General features: G+C 28.5%; 1 protein-coding gene and 1 long non-coding RNA gene across 2 annotated transcripts; one reads left to right on the top strand and one right to left on the bottom strand.

Moving 5' to 3' along the window:
* Window positions 1-1,104: 1,104 nt before the first annotated feature.
* Window positions 1,105-13,009, bottom strand: LOC145193106 (uncharacterized). The gene is made up of 11 exons (XM_090100931.1): window positions 12,919-13,009; window positions 12,673-12,723; window positions 12,100-12,324; window positions 11,487-11,584; window positions 11,184-11,276; window positions 10,796-10,868; window positions 10,551-10,711; window positions 8,502-8,705; window positions 4,643-4,708; window positions 3,262-4,146; window positions 1,105-2,168 (listed from the first exon to the last, which is right to left on the bottom strand). Exons 1-11 carry the CDS (start codon window positions 12,971-12,973, stop codon window positions 1,200-1,202), a joined length of 2,880 nt encoding a protein of 959 aa, XP_089957057.1. The 5' UTR covers window positions 12,974-13,009; the 3' UTR covers window positions 1,105-1,199.
* Window positions 13,010-14,432: 1,423 nt separating this feature from the next.
* Window positions 14,433-17,420, top strand: LOC149882625 (uncharacterized). The gene is made up of 3 exons (XR_016456357.1): window positions 14,433-14,814; window positions 15,983-16,221; window positions 16,352-17,420. It is a non-coding gene; the product is annotated as an uncharacterized LOC149882625 (long non-coding RNA).
* The last annotated feature ends 1,601 nt before the right edge of the window (window positions 17,421-19,021 follow it).

Raw genomic sequence — 19,021 nt, forward strand, 5'->3', positions numbered from 1 at the left:
GGTCTGCACTGACTAAACGAGTTGTTTTTTAAGTGCGTTTAAAATCGTTTTGTTAAATTTCAGTGGCTAAACGCACTTAACTATATAAAAACTGTCCGAAATTTTTTGCAAGTGTGCATTAAAAATTAAACTTGCTAAGTGCGGCTTTTGAACCAATTTTAAGAATTCTCCATAAAAGTATCCGGATATTTTAATATTCTCGATAAAAAAAATTTTTTTTTTTTTAAATTTTCCTCGTAAAAATATCCGGATATTTAAATAGTTTACTTTGTGGGTGTCTACAAGGTGCTGCATTTTTTGACTCGTTTCGATGAAAAGTTTTTCTAATTACTTAATAAAAATGGCGCAATCTCAATATTTACGCTTGATTCATGAAATTAATTTTGTCAAAACTTTTCATGCTTTTTAGATTTTTTTTAAATTTCATTAAAAAATTTTTTTTTTCGAAAAAGATCGTTGAATTTCTTTTTGAAAGGTAAAAAAAAAAAACTGTTTTTTTGTTAATTTTCTTTTTACCTTTAAAAAAAAAAACAAAAAAAAAATAATAAATAAATAAGAAAATAAAAATTAAAAATAATATTTTTGCAAAAACAAATTAATATATAATTTCTTTCTTTTGTACATCATTGCATCATTGCTGGAAAACAATAAGTTATTACATATTAATACTCAGATAATTTTATAAATTATATATATATATATATATATATATATATATATATATATATATATATATATATATATATATATACTTAAATCTTATTTACACTTTGTTCAGAGTCTTACAAATAAAATATCTACAAACCTTATACATTAAAATTTAAATTAGTGATATTTATATACAATTAGATAAATATTTACAAGAAACATCAATAAATAAACCAATTTAAAAAAAAATCGCACTAGTTACAATGAAAACAATTTCCGAGAAAATACAAGTCCTAATTTCTTTAAAGCAAATAAGCTATTTACATAAATTTTACTTAACGATTGGGGTGGGGTGGGGTGAGGTGGGGGTGGGAGGTGGGGAACGGCTCTTATTCATAATATTAATCTACGATTGTTGATAAAAAGAAAAAGAAAAACATAAAACATATTTTAGTCTTTTTGATGGTTACTTTATCTAAAATACGAAAATTATTTTGCTAAAAAAAATATGAAAATTTCTGCTATCTATTATAATTTGAAATCATACGAAACTATCTTACCTCCCTTTTGATCGATTTCTTCTTTTGCTGTGTGTTTAACCAACTGTTTACTTTATGCTTGTCATCCTTCAAAAAGAGTTTTTCCCTATTTAATTCTTTTTTTTCTTGAACAAGAGTCTTGAGAGTTTGTGAAGCAGTAAAGAGCCGATCTAAATGTAAAAAATTGGTTGCCTCGTCTTTTGGATATGTTGAAAAAACAATTTCCTGACCTTCGTTCTTAATTTGCTGCTGAGTTAACTTAGACGGCAAAGAAATATTTTTAACATTAACAGTATTTTTAGAACCTTTAAAGCAATCGAGGTTAACGCTTTGATATTCTCGATTGTTATCATGCAATTGTTCATCTAGAGTTGATATTTTCTCTTTGAAAACTTGAAATGTCTCATCGTTGGTAGATTGAGAAGTACTCGTATCTGTTCCAAAAAGTTCATCAATAAGAATTTTTCTATCTGATCTTGGAATAATAAGTTGACGGCTCACTATTGACTCTTCGCCACAAACATACTTTTTTTTAGGTCTGTTCTTTTGAGAAGATTCATCTTTCATGGAAGTAGCTATTGTAGATTGGAATTTAGTGGAGATGTGACTTTCTGAGAACGGTCCTTTTTCTTCAATATAGCTATTTGTGTGGCTAGAGAATGCAGAAATATTTTTATCAAAGTTTATAAAGCTAGAAGATTGCTCCTGATCTACTTGTAAACTGTTTAATACCGCTTTATGGCATAAGCTATCGAATTCCAATGCTTTATTTCTAGCTTGATCTTTAATGCTACATGACGGAATTGTTGATTTTGATTGAACATGTTCTTTTTTTTCTTGATTCGATTTTGGCTGATCTAGCGAAGGATTATATATCCACGGATCGCGATACGCTTCTTCAGCATTGGAGCGAGTTGAAGGATCTTTCTCCAGTAGCTTGTTAATAAACATTCTCGCATTTACAGAAACCGTTTTCCATATCTTAAAAAAGTATTCAGGTTCTAAGCAAAACAATTTAAGAACATCAATCTTTTACTTATCTCATTATATTCATAATTTATCTCATTCTATTCCTGTCAGTCTCATTCATCTCATTTTATCATTTATTCATCTTTCCGTTCTCTTTACCGACACGAAAAAATTCACGAAAATGCTCAGAAGATTAAGTTTAAAAACTAATTAAGTCTAATTGATAATTAAATAATCTAAGTGCTCATATAATATATAATATCCTCACGTGCGCTCACATGACATCGAAATTGTTTAGAATGATAATCAAGGAGATAAAATCTGAGTAAGAAAGTCAACAAAATCTTGTACCCGTCTTTTTTAAAATTGTCGGAATATCTTAGGAGTTTTAATGAAACTTAAAAAGAAGAACCGTAGAGCCGCGGATAAGCACTGATACTCGCGTCAAAACAAGATTGTCAACAAATATCCTTTTGAATGATATTTATATTGCTACAAACATGCATTGCCGACGTCTTTATTTACGCCTAGCGTGATAAGCCTACTATTTTTAATGTTTGACTTTTTATGCCCCCTTCTCAAAGGAGCTTGCTCCGCAGCATAAACGTCATATTTTTTGATGGAATATTTGAATGAAATGACTTATATATATATATATATATATATATATATATATATATATATATATATATATATATATATATATATATATATATATATATATATATATATATATATATATATATATATATATATATATATATATATATATACAGCGTCATATAAAGTTTATAATAAGGTTTATCAAAATTTAACCTTTGTTTTTTTTGAGAAATGTCACAAATTTTAAGTCGCAAAATTTTGTAACTGTAATACTTTAATGTAAATAATTTAACAGCGAACGTGGCGCGTGAGAATCAACTAAAGTTTAAGTAATATGCGTTCCTCATGCAAAAATGTAAAATTCAATAAAACAGCTCCCATCTCCGAAACACTTCTTCCATTCAAAACACGGATAGTAAAAGTAAAAAATGAGTGAGTGAGCAAGAGTGAATAAGTGAGGATTTACATAGAAACTGCAATTTTACGCCCGAATCAGCCTTACCTCTCGCTTATAAGAATGAGTTGTTGATGTAATCTTCTCATGAAGCTGAACAATATTCTCTGAAGTGAATGGTAAACGCCCACATAACATAACATATACAACTACCCCCAAAGACCACATGTCCACTTTGTTGTTGTATGGTTTCTGTTTGATTAGCTCTGGACTTAGGTATTGTGGAGTTCCGCAAAAAGTTTCAAGTTGACAATCTGACCCTCCTAATATTGAAAAGCCAAAGTCAGTAATTACAACTCTTGAGTTATCTCCAGGTGTATAGAATAGAATGTTATCAGGTTTAAGATCTCTATGGGTGATGCCTTTTGAATGCAAATGGCAAATAGCCGATAGTAACATTTTAGTTATTCGTCGCGCTTCGTTTTCTCCTAAAAAACGTTGAGACTGAATTCTTTCTAAGAGATCGCCCCCAGTTGCTAGTTCCATTACAATATAGCCATAATGTTTGGAATGAATAACATCGATGAATTTAATAATATTTTGGTGTTGGTCTGAACTCATCCTTTTCAATACATTCAATTCACTTTCGAAAAGCTCTCTTCCCCGCAAACTGCGTATCTCCATTGCTTTAATTGCAAATGGTAACTTGGTTTTCGTGCTTTCAACTCGAAAAACGTCGCTGAAGGATCCTTCACCTATCAATGATTTAATATTGTAATGAAGCGTTACTTTGCAATCTGTAATCATTTTACTTTGGTGTTCAACTAAGCATATTTTTTTGATTTCTCTTTTACCATCGCTTGTCGGTTCAAGTTCATTCGAATGAAACAGCATAGAATTTTTCGCCGAGTAGCTTTTGCTAATAACACAACCCATACCACTATGGCCAATGATAATATAAATAAAATATAAATAAAAAAAAATAGATGGAGCCTTTAATTATTGTTTTTTTCTTCCCAGCACAGACACTTTTTTCAAGATACGCGTTTCCTCGTTTTTTATAAATGTCAATTCTTTGTTTACATATTCGAAAACGTGTGTAATACTACACGGAACACACAGAACTAAGGTAAATAAACTTCGACCCAATCTCTTGTTCAACAACTTCAGGAAAGTAATAACACGCGTCCTTTCACCTTCCGAATTCTATCCCTTTTTTTTATTTAGTTTAATTTTACTTAAATTTATATTTTGGCTAAATTTTGATTGAACATTCGATAATCTACTTGTTGTGTAAACATAATTATATAAACTGCAAATCAATTCTGAAAGTGAAGTACAATTACAGAATATGTAAGTTCAAATTAAACAAGATGTTTTCGGCGATGTTTGAAAATCAGTCAATGAAAAATAATTATGTTGAAACTAACTGGCACTTAGCCAAGTTATGAAAAAATCTTAAAATGTGTCATTTTTTCTCATTATTTACTAAATCAATAGTGTGTTGAACCAATACAAACTTTATGTCTGTCATATTCATGCATGAATATAAAAACTAAAAAAAAAAAAAAAAAAAAAAAAAAAGTAAAAAACATTTAAAAAAATCTTTTTCCTTAACCAAAAAAATTCTCCCCTTATTCATTTGAATCCCTCTCAGACCAAAAATCGTGAAACTGTGACAGGAAAAAAAACGTGCGTTGTGAGAACTTTTACTTAAATTTTATTTTTTTTGGACTGAAAAATGAATGTCAACTAAAAACTTCAAACGTTACGCACGCGTGATTATAGTTTTTACTTACGTCCACCACCTCTAATGAAGTAGCAAAGATTAAACATGAATAGGCCTTGTGGTAATATTACAATGACTCAGTTTGTTCTGGTGGCTGATATTAAATCACGCATCTTATTTATCTGTTTCGAAATCATAAATTTACACCAGAAAAGTTTGATGTCATAACATATTAATACTTTTATTATTTTATTTTATTATTTGTATATAAAAGTTTTATAGGTGTACTGGTCGACAAATCTTTTGAAAAAAGTTGATTTACCAAACACCAAATTTCCATAGTTAAACAGTCTACGAATTATTGAATTTTAACAATGATTCATGAACACATTTTGTCTTTTTTTTTTTATGTTTGATATGCTTTAAGTTTCATAATTATTTATAGAAACATCGAATAAGAGTCACTCAAGCATTTCCTTTAAAGAAATTTATAATTTAAATGATGGGTGAAAAGTTTAGAAAGCGTAAAGTAAAAAAAGGTTATGATTTTGACTATTTTAGTTATCTTTCTAACAAGTTAATACACTTAGTCCACAGTCTCTCTAAAAATGATCTCTTTGTCTTCTCGTAGCTGAAATTTCAATTTCAGTCTTCTAAATATGTTCTCAATTAAGATGAGGATTATGGTCATAGTGATTTCATAATTTCAACTGTACAAAACAACACGAAAAATTGTTTTTTTTTTTTAAAAAAAAGATACAAGGAGTTGACAGAGTTGCTTTCGATTCAGTTTTCATTGAAATACGAAGGAGTGTGGCTTAACTTTTCCAAAAAACTTTTTCTAAAGAGGTTAACCGAATCCAAAAAAACTGCGATTAACTGAGCAATAGCAAGAACCAAAATCCAATCGATTTTTTCAGCATGTAACATATTCTTACAAATATATGCATTCAAAATAAAAAATTTTTGATATTCATAGTTAAGTTTTAAGTGAACCATTGAGTTATCTATTATTTTATTTTTAATTATTGTAAAACTATGAAAGCAAAAGTTTTTTCGAAAACTAAACGGACATTTTTTTTTAACTAAAATTTGAACTACAAGATTGAAGCTATTTAATTTTTCTCGACTACAATTTTATTGCACAAAGTTTTTCTGAATAAATAAATAACATTTTAGTATAAAAGCAAAACTTTAAGTTTAGAATCGGTAACTTTAATTTGTGAAAAGTGGTATTTTCATGATCCAGTTTTTAGAAACGTCATCAGTTGGATCGTGTCATCATTGGATCGTGTCAAGATGAAGCAGCGCTAAATAAGAAATCTATGTGTTTAGTTCTTTTAATTCCACGATTTTGTCTAAAATTACGGCATTTGGTGATTGTAATGCTTTATACAAGAAAACTTGGAGCTCGCTGATGATAGAGCTTACCATAGATTCTGACAATGTCTATGGCTATGACATAGATATTTTCAGAAAGTATGATTTTTTCATCAGTGACAACCTTGATTTGGAGTTTGATGTGATATTGAATTATAATAAAAAGGTTGGTTAACACAACATTCTCAAAAATGCACGAGATGGCGTTAAATATTTAAAACGATTGTATAATGCTCTTTTAAATATTTAACTTCTATGAATCAAAGAAAAACTGATAACAAAAGCTTTTTCTCAATTTGTAAAAAAAATGTTTTCTGTTATCGGATATCTCTAAACTTTTCGAATTTTCTAAAATTTTTCAATGATAAAATTGCTCAAAATTTCGAACCTTTAAATAGAAGAAAAATTACACTTTACTATTAATTTATTATTAATAAATTTTTTTATTGTTAAAAAAAAAATAAACATAAACATCTTAAAGATCGTCTGTATTTTATTATAATTTTGTTGTTTCGTTTGCAGTATTTAAAAGTGAAAACCGGCGGTTATGAAAACCTCGGTTTTTGAGAAACCCGAGATTTGTTTGCAATTTCATTATCATAATTGCAATCAGGTTTTTATTCTTTTATCCATCAACCTTTACAACTTTTTAATGAAGAAGCAGATTTCTTCGACATCTATCATCTTTTGCGTCAATATCGGTTCCCGTAAAAACCTTCCAAATCGAAGAATTCGATCATGACACGATATCTGTTTATTTTTCGATGTTAGGAAAAAAAAAATAATAATAAAAATAAATAAAAAATTTAAGCAGCTGGTAAACAAAAAAAACAAAAAAACAAAAAAAAAATAAGAAATTAATATAAATAAAAATAAGAAATTGACAAATTAAACTAAAAGTTTTAAAAAAAACTACCAAATGTGGATCCAGATAATAAATCTATATGATAAGATGAAGGCTTTCATACCTTAAGAAAATAACTGAGTAACTTACTTTTTCGATGATCATTCCAATATTTAACAGCATGTATACTAAAAAAGTAAAGTTTAATACCACAGAACTTCTGATTCAGAACTTCACAGAACTCTGACTTAAGGTACCATTCCTTATAGAAAAGACTGATAAACGATATCCTCTCAATTGTGTCTTCCATCAGAAGATAGAATTTTAGCTAGAAATCTTTACTGCATATTGCTTATCAATCACGTTTAAATTCTGATATAAGAACGTTTAGAAATAAAGCAGAAAATTTCTTCGATACTTTTATCATCTTCGCAAGAATATAATTTGCTGACCAAAAAGAAGAATTTGCTGACCAAAAAGAAGAATTTGCTGGCCGAAAAGAAGAAATTGATTACTCCACAATATTCAATTTTTTCCAAGTCAAAAATATAGCGTTAAGTTACGTCTAAAAATTAGTCAAAGACTGACGACTGAGGCTGAGGTGGTCAACTGAGACTGAATATTGCAACTATGTTTTAAACATTAATCAACAACTTTTCATTTATTTTAAAATTCTGCTGCTGTTAATCAATTATGTTCTTAAAAACTTATTAAACGGCGCTGTTATCAAACGTGAACCGAAAGATAAATACTTAAACTTAATAATACTCTGTCGCCGTTTTTAGTACAACTCCATTATTCTTATGCCATCCTCACAATTTTAGAAATTTTTCAGGTTTCAAAGTTATTTTAAATATATAATACTTAACTCTGTTTGTAACATTTATATTAATTTTAACATAAGTTTTACTTAGATATTAAAGCTAAATCTCTTTGTACATTTCATACAGCTGTAAAATTCAGTTCGTCTTCTCTTAAAATTTATTCCAGACAACACTAAAGTTCAGTTCGTCATACTTCATATACATTCAAATAATAATAATAAACATAATTATAATAAAAAACATTAAAAACAATGATAATAATAATAATAAACATTAAAAATACTTCTAATGATAACAAACATTAAAAAAAAAAGATAATAAACATTAAAAATTAATAATAAATTAAACATTAAAAAATGAGCAATAATAAGAAACATCAAAGATAATAATAATAACAAACATTAAAATAATAATAAACAGTAAAAAAAAAATAATGCTAATATTTTTTATAAAATTATGAGATTAATTAAAATGTTTTTTTTTTTCTAAAAGATAAAATAAAAACAAAATAGAAATCTCATCATCTGTTGCTGTTCCAATCCAACAAAACCAAGGTAACAAAGGCTCAGAGTTTTAGCAGGTGCGTAATTAAAATCGAAACCATCAAGCATAAATTCAAAGCTAATATATTTGGTTGGGTAAAACTGATTGAACTGTTTAAGAAGTTTTTGTAAACTGTTCGGCCATTTAAAGGCTGCGTAGGTCTTATGTTCGTTCTCAACTCTTCTGGATTAGCGGTATAGTTATGACCGTGAAAATGTCGAAATCTTTCCACCTAAAATATATTTATATAATTTCAAGACGTTGTTACTAAAAATAAATTTTAGAATTAAAGTTTTTTTTTAAATTCAACTGAAAGCGATATGCAACTTCTTCTATGGAGTTTGATGTCACTTTTTAGGGTTCGATGTATCTTTTTCTAAATTCAATAAACAGATAAAAGATTAAAAATGTTAATGTTATTCGCTAACCATGATGTTGCGTAACGAATATAAATTTCTCTAAAAATATTCTCAGAGGTAAAAAACAAAAAATGACTATTAAAGTCGAAAAATCTCACAAATGGTTTTAAATGTCTTATCTAAGGTTGCAGACAAAATAACATTTGGTAGTTTCATGTTGATCATGACAATATAAGTGACAAATTTCTTACGTTCAAAGCCATCAAAGCGAATTTTAACTTAAAAATGTTTAATTTAAAAAACAAAATTTAATTTTAAACAAAAATTTCAGGTCAAGAAAAAAAAAAAAAAAACTTTCCCCCAGATACAGCATTAAGAAATGTATGGGAAAGGGGGAGAGGGATGGTTAACTCTGATTTGGCCCCGGGCGCTATTTAGTCTTGCTACGGTACTGTGTTTATTTGTTACTTGAATTAAAATCAAAGGTAAAGTTGAGTCGATGTCTCAAACTCTCGGGGAATCTTTAAAAAAGTTCAATATTGAGATAGGGCTTGAAAATAAAGAAAATCCCCTGAAATTTGCTAAAAGCACTTTATTTTCTATCCGAGAAAACCAATAACGACCAGACTACAATATTTAGAAAAACCGGTAACCTGAGGTTGCTTTAAGCTATCTTTTCCACCTTCATTAGATATTCAAGTTTAAGTTCTCAGAATTGTATTTCATTACCTTATTTTGGGCTGTATGACGAAGCATTTTATTGTGTTTTAATAGCATCTTCTAATAGATAATCAGTTGGGCATCAGACAGGACCTTCTTGAATGGCACTTAGAACTAAAAGTTTTGAGCTGATCATCACCCTCAAGTTCTGCCATCTACTGGTTTGATTTGCTGATACCAGATTTTTAAAAAGAATTGCAAATAGTTTTCATTGATGGAGTACTCCAAGAACAAACAAGATACTTGAAGAATAAAAAATTTTCGACAAGAGTTTGTTTTTGTTGAAAGCCTTGATAAACATGGGCAAAATTTTTCAACGGCATTTAGCTTGAAAGCTTATTATTACGCTTTGATCTATGACTTGAAGGACAGACATGGTGTTAGGGGGGGGGGGGGACATAGAAATATCAGGTTGGTGTTGTTCAGGCAACACCAACTTTTCAAAACCAACTTATCTTAGATCAAGGGACAATACAAAGCCTTCAGGCTAAATACCATCGTGTTTTTATTAACATTCAATGTATAGGTGGTAGAAAAAATAAACAATGTATTGTTAGGCAGGACAGACAACAAAAAGTTATTAAGCCTAAATGAGTGTATTCTGCTGTAAAGTGACTGGGTATTAAAGTTCGAAACTATTTTATAATAATTAATTTTTGGCTATAAACTTTCGATATTTAAGAATTTTACTTTTTTCAAAATCGTGACATCTTTGCTTTTTTCATGGCGAAAAAGTTCGTAAAGAAAATAAATAAGTTCTACTTTTTGGCATCCGAAAGAAAGATTGAAGAAGGCTATGAATTAATCTTGGATTAAAAGGTTAAAAGGTTTTAATCACTGTGAAAATAGATAAATAATCTTAATATTTAAAAAATGCCCTTTAGCGGTTAAATGATTACAAATAACAACGGATTTTTACCGGTTACTATATTACCTTACTGATTACTACAAATCTTTACCGGTTACTATATAATTTTACTAGTCGTCATATTACTTACCTGTCTTGAGGAAATTTTCATCACTTTGTGGTTTATAATCCAAGTAACATCTTCATTACATTCAGGTGTTGTCAGAGATCCTTGGTAGTAGTAATATTCGCCAGCTGATTCTTCTGGGACAAAAAATGATACTGGAAGTGGGTTTATGTCTTGTCTTATATCTAAAAAAAAAATTTTTGTTTTTCTTAAGTTTTGACAAAAAGTAAATAAATAAAAGAAAAGAAGAAACTTAAAAAAATGTTCACCAGCGTCGGTGACGTATGGAAAATAGTTCAGTATATTTGCTAATTGAATGTTGTCAGCTTCAGTTGGATCGATCTAAATGTTTTTAGAAATCAATCATTCGTAGGGTCAATAACATAATTGCAGTTTTAAGTGGCAAATGTTGAAAAGAATTAAAGAAGCTCTATGTAAATAAAATTGATTAAAAAACAAACACCAACAAGTAAAAAAATAATAGATTTACTTAAGGTTACCATAAGTCCAAGGACATTTGGCCATACTTTATTTTAATTTTAAAAAGAGATTTTAAAGCTAAAAGCTTATATACTTATAGTCTAATTTTTGAATGGTATGACCAAATATTCCAATGAACCGTTGATTATGGTAACTTTAGATTAACTGAAAAAAAACCTCGTAAAAGTTCGCCCAGACCAGCAGGCCATCACTATGGTTAGAAGCTTCTTGGAAAGTTCCGTATTCTTTTAAATAATGAACAATGTGTACCTAATTACAAAATTGGTATTAAAATAGAGCTATAACCATAAAAATTGGCGTTTATCTTTAACAGTTTGTCTTTAACTATTAGCAGAAACTTTAATGAAAAAATAAGAGAGAATTTGGATTCATAATCAATAGGATAGTTGTGATTGTTAATTGTATATAATTGTATATACCTCAATAGGATAGTTGTGATTGTTAATTGTATATAATTACCTCAATAGGATAGTTGTGATTGTTAATTGTATGCTCCGAACCTGCAGAGTTTTTTTCTCCCCAATGAAAATGGAATGAAAAAGCAACGTATTCCCTTTCTAAAATAAAATACGAAAACATAAAATACAAAAAAATGTATAAAATATAAAAAAATGTATAAAACATATAAAGTATATAAAATATATAATATATACAAAATATATAAAATATATAAAATATATAAAATATATAAAATATATAAAATATATAAAATATATAAAATATATAAAATATATAAAATATATAAAATATATAAAATATATAAAATATATAAAATATATAAAATATATAAAATATATAAAATATATAAAATATATAAAATATATAAAATATATAAAATATATAAAATATATAAAATATATAAAATATATAAAATATATAAAATATATAAAATATATAAAATATATAAAGTATATAAAATATATAAAGTATATAAAATATATAAAATATATTAAAAAAAACATAAAATATGTCTCCAAATCTGCACAGGGGCAAAAAGACAAAAAGTATGAAGAAATGGAGTTGTTTAAATATTGCGGTTCAGTCTTCAAATCAAAAAATTAATGCAACTTACCCATCCATGTTACTCTGATAGGATCATCAGAAGACTCTATTCCACAAAATACTGTATGTCCGTTGTTCATTAAGTAAAATTTAACATTACCCGGTGTCTGAGCATAGTTTTGGAGAATTAGAGGAGGAAGAGAACTATTATATACTGTTTCAGAGTCTACAATACTGATAGGAGATTGTTTCCGCCCATTGCAAAACTGAAAGTCGTGCCCCCACTCATTCGGCACTAAAAAGATTCGTTAAAAAAAGATTCGTTAAAAAAAAGATTCGTTAAAAAAGTTGATAACACTTTTGCACTTTTATTATCTATTTAAAACTTTTATTTATTCATAAATAAAAGTTTGAAACGTTATAATATTTGTATATATATTTGTATATATATATATATATATATATATATATATATATATATATATATATATATACATACACACACACACACACACACACACACACACACACTCACACACACACACACTTTTCCTGCAACAGCAGTATTTTACTGCAGATTCCTAAAAGTATAAGACACAAACATCTACATTTTATTATTTTGAAATAAAAAAGAATGTCGTACTTAATCCTTCGCCATTTGTGTATCCCCATAAAACTTCATGAGAACTTTCGTCTAAAATTCAATTTAAAAAAAATATAATTATTGATCTATTTATAAGAAAAATAAACTTTGGAACTAAAATATGCTGAAATTATTTTCTTTTCGGCATTTTTAAAGTAAATTTTTTATAACAGCCTAAAACTTTTACTTAAAAACAAATATAACTTATAAAAATTGATAATTCAAAAAGATAATTCAAACCCGTACCTCCATTGCTGAACCGCATCAAGATTAAATAAACAATTGCTTTAATCAGTCTCATCGTCAACTTTGAGTTTTTATTATGAATATAAGTTTTCTGCATAAATATAAAACCATAGTGTATAGAAATATTTTTTTAAATAAACTCAAAAAAGCTATAACGTCGGCTTATTCGTCGGCTTAACGCTGAACACAAAAAAACGTGGGAAAAAAAAACTATTTAAAAAGTTTAAGACTAAAATCTTCTTTTATGTGACAGGTCAAATAGTTCCAAAATATGTCTATAATCCTGAAAAATGGTCGCTTCGTATTGGAATATAATTTTTTTTTACGTGCACATTAAAGGAGTTTCTGGCAATATTTTATAGTATTATATAAAGTAATGTAAGAACTAAAAAGAATTTTGGAATTTGGAGAATATATTTTTGATTTAATGATCATGCTCGAACAATATGGAATAGATTTTGCCATTTTAAAAGCCTCAACTTGAGAACTTTTTTTTAATTTTTTTTTTTTTTTGAGTCAAATCTTGAAGTTTTAAAAAATAGAGAAGTTTAAGATGCAAAGTTGCTGTTTATTAACAGAAACAAAGTTGAAAAAAATTTTCTTACAATCCACCATGCAAATCTCGTTCACTGAAGAAAAATGCCACCATCTTAGTTTGAAAAAAAAAAAAAAAAAAAAAAAGGAATAAAGAAAAAGACAATGAAGCAAATTCCTCTCCCATCTGGACATTTATTCATCTTCAAGAAATGCATCTAAAATTCATTGATAAATAGTTCACATCTATCTACCGCAGTCTTTTATTTGAAAAACAATTTTAAAATCACAAACCTTGTTCAATCTTTTTATTTCGTTGCATATAAAATTAAGCTGCGGAAATACTTCAGCAGTTTGGCTTCATACTTTTCTCCTACGCCACAACATTTCCTTTTGACGTAACTTGACTTTATGGATAGCTTGCGAAGAACGTTGAATGCTTATCTGGTCTGGATTTCAGTACTTATTTTTAAAAAAAATCTGAACAACAGCAAGCAACTAATTACTTTTTAAAAGTAAACAAAATTTTAAAATCGATTGAAAGCACAGAGCTTTCTACTCCATTTACGTTATCAATGAGATTACATAACACGATATTCTTGAAGGAATTGTCTAACCTAATGTCAGGTGAACAGAACGTGGTACTAATGAGATTTTACACAAGAAATCTATTCTATGAAAAATCTTTCTAAAAAAAAAAATGCGATAAAAAAAAAGTAAAAAAACTTAACTTCTCAAAAAAAAGTTTTTTAAGTTAATAAATACAGCCTTAAATTTTCAACTGCTGCTATAAGATTTTGTTAATAAAAACTCGAAAGATAAGTTTTTTTGTGTGCCACAAACATTCAAAGGCATTCCATTTAATAGTAAGCGCAATTTATTAAATCTTTAATGATGATTGCTTTAAAATCTAAAACAAGAATAACTTGATTTGAATAATATAGTTTTTTTTTTTTCTTTTGAAACTTAATCAACTATGCTATAAAAGAAAGACATACTAAAAATTCTGTTATTTAGTTGCGTTGCAGCAAGTTGCGGCAAAAAAACATTTAAGTTCAGGATTCGACAAGAAACACGAATTTATTTATTTAAAAGGTTTGAAAAGCTTTCGAACAATTATATGACGTTCGTTTAGAATTTAAAAAAGGCGAACAGCATTATTTTTTTTTCTGTAATACACACAGAAACGAATTTACAAAGTCTAACAAGGTATTTTAAGCTAACATGTTTGAATACGAAGAGCTGATTGATTTGTTGCGTAGTCAAAAACATAATTCAGTTTATATTTGTTAAATACGGTATATGCAGCTGCAAAGACGTCTGTAGAAGTATAGAAGACGCTTAGAAGTCAGCAAAAAAGAGGTATTGGTCGTATTTGAAATTCTTGATAAGTGCAATGTTCTGGTAAGAGTATAATTGCAAAGAATTATCAGAGAACCTACTTCTCGCAGTGGGTGTTGCCTCTATGATAAAATAAGCAGAGCTTGTTTTTTTTTTTATTCATAATAATACAAAGAGTAGAAAACATTCCTTCATTAGCGAGAAGAGGGGCGTTCTTATCATATGATAATGACCATCTTCAGGTTGCATCATAATTGGCTCCCTCATGTCTATGCTTTTTCAAATCTCAAATACTTCGTCAGATTTGGAAGATGTTATCAAAACGTAAATAAATTTTCTTCTGGGTAATCTTCAAAGGCCGATGATCAAATCGACAGATGCTATTGCTAAGAATTTAGTCTTTTTAAAATCAGTAAAAAATGATCAAAAGAAAAAGATAACACTAAAAAACAAATCTACACACAAGCGGTGAAAATCTTTAAAAAGTAGTTGTAATTTATCTTATTGCAGTTTTTTCATAGTTCTTATTTGCTATTAACTGCATCCAAATTACTGCAAGTATAAGCATCAACAAATACTTTTTTTCACATTTTAAAATATGATATTTAATTAGTAAAAAAAAAAAATTTTTTTTTCACTGAAGAAAAAAAAATTCTCTTGAAAAAAAATTCACTCGACGTTTTTATTGATTTTTACCTTTAACTTTAACTTCTTTAACTTTTTGTCACTATCGCCAGTTGTTTTACTTAACTGAAGGTCAGAGATAAAGTCTCGCTTAAACATTCTTTTCATGTAATTCATATCAGACTAAGTTGCTATAAAATCTTATTTAAAAACTGAAGCTACAATTTTTTATCTTTTAGTGTGACTGTAAATGTACATTTGCACCAATGGCGGAGGGGAGAGGATTGAGGGGAGGAAGGGGGAGGGAAATCTTTGCTTATTTTTTTTACCCAAATTTAACAATAGGAGCCTGATAGAAACACCTTCTTGTTCGAAGTCAACTAGTTGTTTTTTAAAAGTTTTGTTGTTGTCATTTAGTTGTCAAGATAGTTATTAAAAATATTAATCTCTAGTCCACCATCTTGCTCCACTCAAAAAATTTTGTACAGTGGTAGCCTTGGTTTATAAGTTAGTTATATGTATGTTAATCAATATCTATGTATTTATTTTTTTCCATACTTTTTAGCAGTTAGTGATTTATTGAAAACTGGGTTCCTTACAAAGTGGAAAAAACCTCAAACTTTACGAACATTCTCTCTAACCCAAATTTGATGTGCGAATTGACAATCTTTTTTTGACAACATTCTTTATTAATTATTGTTAACAGAATATATTGTGTATGGCACCCAAATCGTCTAGTGCAACAACTAATTGCAGTAATTAGCTTCTCAGGTGTTTGACGAAGGCGCACGCTTCTTAACTGTGGTAAAACATTTGCTAATATTTGTTCGTACTGTAATAAAGCTAATATTTTTTTGGGCTGTAATAAATTTTCAAAAAGTTTGTTACATATATATATTTATTAATAATTTCGATTAACAAAATTCACTTGAAGATTGATCCAGTCGGTGGGAGAAGACCTTATTATTTTTGAAGATTGATCCAGTTGGTGGGGGAAGACCTTATTATTTTTGAAGATTGATCCAGTTGGTGGAGAAAGACCTTATTATTTTTGAAGATTGATCCAGTTGGTGGGAGAAGACCTTATTATTTTTGAAGATTGATCCAGTCGTTGGGGGAAGACCTTATTATTTAAAATGAAGTGTCTGACTTGGCCATTTATCTTTGAACAGCTTGCGATCATTAACAAATATTGGAAGTAGTTGTTCACAATCCAAAAAAAAAACTTTTTTCTTTGGAGTATTTTTTCTCATACTTTTTTGGTGACGAAATCAAAATTAAAGCCTGCTGGGAATGGCGAGCGAGCCAGTGTTGTAGTCGAGCCAGTGTAAACGTCTCAGTGGCTCACAATTTCTACAATTTTCATTACCTGCTTGATAAACAAAATCCTCTGAAAGAGAGAGAACTTTTACCCTAGTTTTTCTGGAAAACCCTTGAAATAGAGATCCTGGGGCACATTGGAGAATTATCTCATCCGCTAAAATCTTCATATCTAATTATGGTATCAGTAATATAAGTGAATAAAAATCTTGGTTAAGACGATAAGCCGAAATATACTCTTTTTAGCGAGGACTGCGGAAAGATGGTGGCGAGTAATAAATCTTTACTTTAATTGTTTGATATCAATATTTCTTGCAGGTTATATTCAGACCCGCGCATAAAGTTATTTATTTAGCTCTGACTAGCTCTAGCGGAGATACTTACTCAGCAACTAATTTGTTTGCCAGCAAGTCTTCCTCATCCAACGTAAAAACAAACGATTGGCTATCTGGGATAAAATAGCTCCCCGTTATTAATTTTAGAACTTTTCAGGAGTCGTTCAATCACGCCAGTGGTGATTTTTTAACAACGATGGTAACGAGTTTATTAGTAGCGTTTTGACAAACAATTGTCAAAGCTTTCTAATGTTGATATATTGATTTACACTGATGTCAAAGAGACTGCGTACTAAGCTAGACTAACCTGTATTAAATGATTACAAGGAGTGAAATTTTTTTAAACAATACTTTAGAAAATTATTGTTGTTAAAAAAAACGAAACAAAAAGAATTACTTTAGGCCCTTTTGGAAAGTGGCAACCTTCCGTTTGTTGCGCCAGTCGGTTAGTAACTCAAATAATACTGACTCAAAGCATATTCAATATACCTTTGTTCGCTTTTTTTGCGCATTTTTACTTAATACCACAAATGTTCCGTAGTTTAACTTATATTATACTAACATTAAAGATATTACCTCAATACCCATTCGATAACTACGTAAAATTAATTCTGATTGCGTAAGTAAGGAGTTGAAAATAAAGTTATAATGTTTAAGCCGGAAAAATTCTTTAAGCCAATTGGTCCCAAGAGTCCGAAAAAGAAAGGCGTTTGAGAATGAAACTTTTTTCCTCGAGATTTCAAAAAAAAACAAAAAAACAACTATATAACATCCTAAGTACCAGGCCTTTGCAAATGTCGGCATGTTTATGTGTATCTAACTCATTCTTTCAAATAAAAAAAAATTTGAGTCACCTTTTTTCCATTGAGTTCGGATTGATGAGACACAAAAGTATTACTAGAAGATGAAAAGTATAAAATCTTTCACGGTAGTTTGACTTTCGATTTAAATACATCAAACTATGATTGCAAAAACTTAAAAAATATCATCGAGGTTTGTAATATAAAAGCATTCACACTTTAAACAAAGACTTAAAAAATGAATAAATAAAAATGTATAAATAAACCCAGTTTTTGAGAAGCCGTGCTTTGTTTTTCTAATATTTTCTTTAAATACACATTACAGCTTGTAAATTTTGACCTAACAACCAAATAATACCCTAAAGAAAATCCTTGTAAGGGCTAATTGTTCATGAAACTAGGAGTTCAAACCAAGTCATTTTGAAATGCAGAGTTAAAGTCTACTGGGTTTTTTAAAGTTTTTTACAATTTTTGCCATTAAGAAATTTCTTTTTTTTATAAGAAAAAATATTCACTTTGAAAAGCTTTAACAATTTTAGTACTTATTTGGCACTTCCTAAAACTATTGTAAAATGGATTTTTTAAAGAAAGTTTGTGTTTAAAATGAAAAGTCCTTTGCTGCTTTCGTAATGGGCTTATGAATGACATTAATACAAGCTTGAATTGCCTGAATTTACTGATCAGAAGCTTGAAAATGTTCCACTTAAAGAGCTGCATTTGCTATCTATTGTGGTGAATTAGTGTTAAAAAAGCTCTGTGAACTCTTCCCTAAAACATTAAATGCCAAACTCTATTGACTATACCTGTTCCCAATCCGTGATATGGATTTAAATGACAACAATCTCAAGAAGCATTCGTAAGGATTAAACAAATTGAAGTTGCTCCCTGAATCAGCTAAGATCAGTTACCTCATCAAACACTTTCACTGTTTTTGCAGAAAAAAAGTGTTTTGAAGTAGTGCTTTTACTCAACAAAATCAAATAAAGCAGATAAAACTCTTAAAAATTAAACAAAAATGATAATTAAATAAAACTTAAGTTTAATAAAAACATGAAATTAGGTCATTAAAAAATTTGAATCAAGTATGACTGATAAATAATTCATAAGTTAAAAAGTTGAATATAAACCTTAAAAAATTGCAAAATGATG

The sequence above is a fragment of the Hydra viridissima genome, unplaced genomic scaffold (assembly GCF_058129835.1).
Source record: "Hydra viridissima isolate aposymbiotic clone 2 unplaced genomic scaffold, HvirCarnegie_v1 scaffold_10, whole genome shotgun sequence".
NCBI lineage: Eukaryota > Metazoa > Cnidaria > Hydrozoa > Anthoathecata > Hydridae > Hydra > Hydra viridissima.

Coding starts and splice junctions, on each gene's coding strand:
- LOC145193106 (XM_090100931.1), bottom strand. CDS start 12,973: ATGAGACTGATTAAAGCAATTGTTTATTTAATCTTGATGCGGTTCAGC. Junction 8,706..10,550: donor TGAAAATTTCCTCAAGACAG/GTAAGTAATATG, acceptor AATATATTTTAG/GTGGAAAGATTTCGACATTT. Junction 4,147..4,642: donor TTCAACACACTATTGATTTA/GTAAATAATGAG, acceptor CAATAATTAAAG/GCTCCATCTATTTTTTTTTA.